Source organism: Pistacia vera, unplaced genomic scaffold, assembly GCF_008641045.1.
Source record: "Pistacia vera cultivar Batoury unplaced genomic scaffold, PisVer_v2 Contig702, whole genome shotgun sequence".
Lineage (NCBI taxonomy): Eukaryota > Viridiplantae > Streptophyta > Magnoliopsida > Sapindales > Anacardiaceae > Pistacia > Pistacia vera.
This window is the reverse complement of record NW_022196560.1, coordinates 524,201-532,039: the sequence shown is the minus strand read 5'-3', so window position 1 is coordinate 532,039 and position 7,839 is coordinate 524,201. Positions and strand designations below refer to the sequence as shown.

The window sequence follows — 7,839 nt, the reverse complement described above, 5'->3', positions numbered from 1 at the left end:
GGACTTATGGAATTCAGGGAATCAAAAGATGGAGTATATGGTGTTGACCGGGCATTGGATAGATAGTAGTTGGAGGCTGAATAGACGTATCCTCAACTTTGTTCGTCTACCTCCTCCCCGGACTGGTATTGCGATTGCGGATGGCATTTTCAAGTGCCTAATGGGATGGGGAATTGAAAATAAGGTATATACTATTTATGTGGATAATGCTTTAAGTAATGATGTTGCGATTAAGGTTTTGAAGGAAAATTTTGAAGTTTCGGGGAAACTCCTTTGTGGAGGTAAACTATTTCATGTGAGATGTTGCGCACACATCTTGAACCTGATTGTTCAAGATGGACTTCATCAAATTAGGCACATCATTGATGACATCTATGAGAGTGTGTTGTATATCAACAGTTCCGAAAGCAGACTCAAGGTATTTTCTGAGATTGTTCAACAACTTAAATTGCCGTATCAGAAACTTATTCTTCATTGTAAAACAAGGTGGAATTCTACCTAAGAAATGTTGGCAACAACAATTAAGTTCAAAAAGGTTTTTCCAAGAGTGAAAGAGAGGGATATCAATTATCATAATAATCCGAGTGATGAGGATTGGGAGAAAATGGAGAAAGTTTGTGAAGTTTTGAAAGTATTTAGTGGTTCAACCAAACTCATTTCAGGAAGTGATTATCCAACGTCTAATTTATTCTTGAAGGAGGTGTGTGCAGTGAAATGTATGTTGGATAGTAAAAGTGAATCTGAAGATGATTTCATTAGAGTAATGGTTAGGAAAATGAAACATAAGTTTGATAAATATTGGGGGGAATGTAATATGTTGATGTCTGTGGCTGCTATATTGGATCCTCGGTTGAAAATAAGAGTTATTCAGTGGGCATTCCCTAAGATGTATTCTGAGACAAAAGGACGGGAAAATATGGTGACGGTTCGGGATGCATTGTATGAGTTATATGGGGAGTATGTTCAAGCTAACCAAGGTGTGACTATCGCCCGTGCTTCTACATCACAAGGGGATGGACATGGAGCCATTGGTGAGGTGGCTGCGGTTGAGGGAGCCGAGGCCTGGGATGATTTTACCACTTTTCTGGACGTGGTTGAAACTGAGCCTAGTCAGTCTGAGTTGGACTGTTATTTGGGAGAGGGATGCCATAAGTGTGTGGGAGATCATGACTCATTCGATGCCTTACAGTGGTGGAAGGCAAATTCAACCAAGTTTCCTGTATTGTCTACGATGGCTCGAGAGATACTAGCCATCCCGATCACTATGGTTGCTTCAGAGTCTGCATTCAGTGCTAGGAGTAGGGTTATTGATAGTTACCGAGATTCTTTGTCACCAGCTACGGTGGAGATGTTGTTATGTGGATGTGACTAGTGTCGCACTTTGAATGGAGTGAAGAAATGGTGCAGAGTAAGTTCCATTGCTTACATGTTTTGTTTAATTCTATATTTAAAATAACTTTATTCTAACCTATAGATTATTTTTCTTTTTTTCATCTTAGAAAGAGGAGGATGAGGATTACTTGGAGATTTAGCTTCCTATTCTATCAAGTGATGGGAGTCAGCAGATTGGTTGATTCACTCGTGAGTTATTGGCTGTGACAGTAGGATTCTGCAGGTCTATATTTATTACTTTTGTGTTGAGGTTTGCATTTTCATCTTTACGGTTTATATAAAATGACAGTTATACTTAACATGTTTCACATTAATTTGTTTGTAGGAGGAGTGGGGCTACAATAGACATACAGCCAATTATCTTTTGCTATTATATATATTTTTTGATGGATGGGGATGTCATTTGATGTATAGTTATGCTAATCCCCCATTTTGTTTTTGTGAAAACTTTATTAAGTCAAGTGAACTAAACAAAAAATATTTAGTTCACTTAACTTAATTTGTGGTACATACAGTATGTTAAATGATAATTTCTTAATAGTAGTAGCATTTCATTTAATGTGATTTTAAGTAGATTTAACTGTTGGGTGATGTATGAGGACAGAGAAGACATTCAGACAATTATGGAAAATTAAGTAGGTTTATTTTCATTTGACAAAATAAATGAAAAGTGAAAAATAAAACATATTTCGAGCTAGCTATCGATTGTTTTAATTATGGAAAATTACCTTTTCAATATTTTTCCAAGGAATTATCTATCCATCCACTCTTTTTGAATTCATGAGCAAACTTTGACTCAAATATTTATTCTTAGCTTACTACATGAAGCAATATAGAATTAATTTGTGTGACATGAAATACATGCAGCTATGATCATTAATTCATGTAACAAATAATTATTAAAAATTGCAGTTAATAGTTTCACATTATATATAAAATAATTAAACACACACTTTAGAAAAAAATGAGAATCTATTCTGGGAAATAAAATCCATATGGGATTGAATTAAAAAAAACATTTCATAGTCAGACTACTGTTGCCCAGCGAAGTTTTGTAAAAAAAAATTGAATTAAAAAAAAAAATATTATTTGGAGATGGCTCGGGAGCCGGCTCGAACTCGGCTCAGTAAGCCAGCTCACGAGCCGGCTTGAAATATGCCACATTCACTATCGAGCCGAGCCGAGCCATATAATTTCTTGCTCGGCTCGGCTCGGCTCGGCTCTGCTCGGTCACGAGCCGAGCTCGTTAAGCCAAAAACTCGGCTCGGCTCGGCTCAGCTCGATAACACCCCTAGCACCAACCCACTCTTCGTGACTTTCGGGTGGAGATCACAAAGCATCAACCCATCTTTCATAACTATCGGGTGGAGATCACAAAGCGTCAACCCGTTTTTCATAACTATCGGATGGAGATCACAAAGCACCTGCCCGTTTTTCATAACTATTGGGTGGAGATCACGAAGCACCTACCCGTTTTTAGTGCTCTTCTCATTCTCTCTACTCTTAGAGTAGTTCATTCACAAAGTTTCCTACTCTTTCTTAAGTCATTCCTCAAGGCACAATTAATGCCTATGGATGGTTCATCTCCCCTAATGCACTTATGAGATGCCAACATGCAATATTGCAAGAATTTAGGCTTACTACTCATACTCAAATCTCTTTTAGGCATTTCATCAAACAACTCAAGTGTATATAAAGACTTTACTATAACAATAGCTCTATTCCTTGCTCTAACCATCCCAAATGGGAGAAAACTCCCTCACATAGCTATAAATCTGCCAAGGAATAATACTTCTAAAAAGGTTTACTCAAAACCTTCCAAACTTCATCTCAACTACATCTTCTCATCACATATCAACACTTCTCTTAAATGAAGTGTATTCAATCACAACATGGATAAATAATCTCAATTTCATAGCATATAACATGCACATAACATGCATACATAATTGCTATTAAATCTATACTCAAAAAAGTTCTCAAACCTCAACTTGAGTGGGGATTTACTTACCTTGTAATGGAGAACTCTCACTAGTACTTTCCTTTCCTTTGCTTGCTTGACTTTTCTCTACCCTTTAAACAATAAAACCATACAACTTTAATATGCAAATATACACAAAACCTCACATCCAAAGCAAGAATCCTTACCTTAGGATGCCTTAGCTTGATTTTCTACCCCAATCACTCCAAAAAGCCCTCTAAAAATCCTTAAACTAATGAAAGAGGAATTGAGAGGAAGTAGGAAAGGAGAATGGCGGTGGAGAAGAAGAATGAAAGGTTTGCAATGACTTAAATCCTTTTAACTCAACTTATGGGCAAGCATTCCCATATTGCCCTTACTCTTCCTTGGGAATTTCATCTATATCCTTTAATTCATCACAATCACACCCCCACACCAACATATTTTCCTTGAAATTTTATTACATTTTACTCCCCACTTTTCCTACTAATTAGGGGTAGAATGGTCAAATTGCCCTTAGTGAAGAAAATATCTAAAACTTTCATAAATTTTTCAGCCGACCCATTGCCGCGGCGAAGACAATTCCGTCACCACGGCGAAACACTCCACAGCTCACCGTGGGCTAAAACACCTCTTCGCCGCGGCGAAGATTCTTCTTCGCCTCGGCGAAGCCTGTAACCCTAAAATTTCGCCAGTTCTTCATAATTTCCAGGGAAAACACTCAACCAAACCAATACATCCATTCAACTAAGGGCCAACCAAACAATATTAATAATAAACCGACTCAAATAAGAGCAAAAATAAGAAACATTAGCTACATACCTCAAGTGGGGCGTTACAATAATTAATTTTAACCTTGTATGTTCATCTTGTGATTGGGTTTTATTGCATAAAAATTTTAGTTTTTCTACGTTGTATTCTAATAAAAACCCTGTAAGTGGTATCAGAGCTTGGATTTAATATTTGCAATTAACTTCTTATAACATGTTTGATGATTTGTTAGAATGCATGTTTTAGGGTTTTCATGATTTGTTTTAATTGTAAAATTTGCTTAAATATGGATTTAATTTTTTTTTGATGAATTTTGGTTAAAAAATTAGGGTTTTAAAAAACCCTAAATTCTAGTGCGTTTGTTGGGGCTACGCGTGGTTCTAGGTTGCACGTAGCCACTATCCCAGGCTGTGCGTTGCTGCGCGCAGCTTGTTGCCCTTAGCTTCACGCTTACCATTCATGGCTTGTCCCCCCTAGGCACATGATTGGCCATTGTTAGCTGCACACTTCGCCACACACAACCTTGCCTCCCACCTGTCCCAGGTGCGTATCCCAAGCGATTGACGCTTGCCGTGCGCGTTTGTGCGAGATTGCCTTAACAAGCGCGACACTATCTCAAGTTGCGTGTGTTTATGAGTAGCATTGCCCTTTGCCACTCGCAACTGTGCGTGGCACTACCCTAAGTTACGCACATTCGAGCGTGACATGGTTGTGCCCTACGCCAAGCCATGCGCCTTGCACATGGCCTGTCTTAGACAGGCCAAGGCTACGCACCCAAGTGTGCAGCCACCCGGGAATTTAGTGTTGCGCATTTTCATGCACAACCTAGATGGGAGCAACCCGTTTTTCATGTGCTAGGATGTTTTTAGTCATCGATGCCAACATCCCATTGATGAGAGTTTCCCGAGAACTTTCGTGTGGAAATTGGAGGGTGAAGGGGTCCCTCCATTTGTTGTGGGAGAAGGACGATTTTGGGATTAAGAGTTGGTGTTTTGAACTTTTTTGCCAAAACATCAGAAATAGAATAATTGTTGTTGTTCTGGACTGTTCAGTTTGTCTTCAAACTAGACAAGGACTAAACTACAAATTTTGCAAGTTTAAGGACTAATAAAAATTCTACAAAATTAAAGGAGGTAATTCGTAATTTTACCTGGTAAATTTAAATTTGATTATTTGAATGATATGCAATATCTTATTGGTGTCCAATTATGCATGGCGTTTGGTACTTGGCCATTGATTGACCTTAGGTTTGTTTTACGATTTATGGGATGTATGAATTTTTGTTATTAAATAGGACCTGTGTGTCACGCCTTTCTCCTAAATTCTCAATGGACCTTTCTTCTCACCTAAATCCCCTCGAAGGTAACTCAAGGTTTCTATTTTATTCAATGTAAACAAGAATAGGCTTTGAAGATGAGGCGAAGGCGTGAAGACATCCCAAAGACTTTTAAAGTTGTAATAGTTTGCATGAACCTAGGTTGCCTTACCAATTCCTCAAAGCTCGAGGAATTTGGTTTTAGATTGGCCTTGTATCGACATGTTTTATTTTATCATAGAAAGTATGCTAAGGTTGAATGTTTTAACATGCCAGACTATAACATGCTAATAAGATAAAAATTGGTGAGATAATAAAGCAAAACCCCTTGTAAAGATATTAAGTCACAAAATAATAGCGAGCCTTCCATCACTATGGGATTGACCAAACCATTGTTAGTCATGGTCTCATCCGCCCCCGCGAAGAGTACACTTCTACCTAGGGGTGTTCAAAAGAACTAATTGGAACCGGAATCGACGGGTACCCAGGGTTTGGTTCCGGTTCCTACCCGGAATCGGCCATCAACAGGTAGGTTCCAGTTCCAAATTCTTGGAACTGTTACTGTACGGTTCTGATTCTAGTTCCTATAGTTAGGAACCGAAATACGGAGCCGAGACTAATATAAAATAAAATTAAAGAGTAGGGGGGTTAATAAAAACTTTTGTAGAAAAAGTAATGTGAATACATTTATATTTATATTTCATAACATTTAAAGTAAGTTGGTTTGACTTTTGAGAATCTATCTTTAGAAAGTAATGGAGTTTGTAATTTTGAATTTATAATTTGTAATTTTATTTTTGTTAACAGGTGCCATGTGGGGGGGTATTTGTAAGTTTTTAAGGGTTTTTTGCCATTTTAAAAACTTTTGGGGGGTCATGAATTTTTTAGGGTACCCAGAACCGAAACCGTTGTTACAGGTTTCGGTTTCGGTTCCAAATTTCAAGGAACGGTCTGTTCTGGTTCCTTCAAAAAATACAAGGTACCCAGAACCGAACACCCCTACTTCTACGAGAGGGAAGTTAATCATCATTGGAGATTTTCTTTAATAGTGATGGGTTTGACTTAACAAGGTGTATTTTGCTTTATTGCCTCCGCGAAGGGTTGATAAATACACTAGAGCATAGTATAGTAGTTCATATTAAGTGCACAAGTGGGCATGTAGTGTCCAACTCACTAATCTAAAAATTACACTTGAGGACTGTTAGTAAACGGTCCCATATACGCAGCGGAAACAAAAATTAATATAACAGGATCGTTTACATGAGCCAAGATCAAGGGTATAATTTTACAATTCATATTAAAGCAAGAATCTNTCATAATAATTTAATTGGTTAAGAAAATTTAATTCATAGAGTTAATAGATAAGTTTTGTGGTTTGTTATTTTTTTTATTTTTTTTAAGGGGTAGTTCAAATTTATCAACTTAAGGGGGTGTTTGGTTCAGAGAATGTTGGATTACTGGGAATAATAGATTACTGAAAAGTTAGATTACCTTGAAGATTACTGAGAATTTTTAGGAAAATGTGTTTGGTTAATTGGTGGTGGGTATGTTATATTAATATGTTTGGTTGAGAGGAATAAATTGGTGGGTATGTTATTTAAATTACTGAATTGTCCTCTAATTAAATATTATTATTATATAATATTGATTATTATAATCCCCCTGCATTTAAAAACTTGGCAAAAACAACCCCATAATAAAAGTTTGGAAAATCAACAAAGCACCCCCTACAACCTAGCCATTGCCAGCCGCCGACAACCACCGCTGGCAGCCGGTAACCTAAAGGCGCACGGAAGGCAGGAAATGGCCTATGTGCATTATATGGCCATTTCCAACCACAGATCTGGCCAAAAATGGCCAGACGTGACAAATCTGCCATCGATTTGGCCGTTGACGGCCAGATCTGGCCATTTTCTGCAAGATCTGCCATTTTCGGCCTTTCGTGTGCCGTTCCTACGGCGGCGGTGGTTGCCGACGGCAAGTGGGTGGGGGTGGTGGCTTGGGTGGCCTACAATTTGTTTTGAATTCAAGGGTAATTTTGTCCAAAAAGTTAATTAATTGGGGTGAAATAGTAAAAGCTATATTCATGTAAATAAATTTAAAAATAAGGGCATTATTGTTTGAAAATTTTATTAATAAGGGATAGAATTGTAACACAAAAAGATAACTCTGGTAATCTTAGAATACCTAAGAAAACAGAAGTAATTAGATTACCTCTAATATTACTAATAGTAAACACTATTGGTATTTGAAGATTATTGGTATCTTATATTACTTGACAACCAAACATGATAATCAAGTAATATAAGATAACTTAACCCTAGTAATCTCACATAACCCCCAACCAAACGCCCCCTAAGTGACATGCTCGTGAAATTTGGTTGGTGGGTTAGTTGGTCAT

At 37.6% G+C, this 7,839-nt stretch overlaps 1 protein-coding gene across 1 annotated transcript; it reads left to right on the top strand.

Annotated features, from left to right (window-relative positions):
- The first annotated feature begins 505 nt into the window (after positions 1 to 505).
- Positions 506 to 1,372, top strand: LOC116114201 (zinc finger BED domain-containing protein RICESLEEPER 2-like). Its single transcript, XM_031400357.1, has one exon. It carries the CDS (start codon positions 506 to 508, stop codon positions 1,370 to 1,372), a length of 867 nt encoding a protein of 288 aa, XP_031256217.1.
- Positions 1,373 to 7,839: the final 6,467 nt, after the last annotated feature.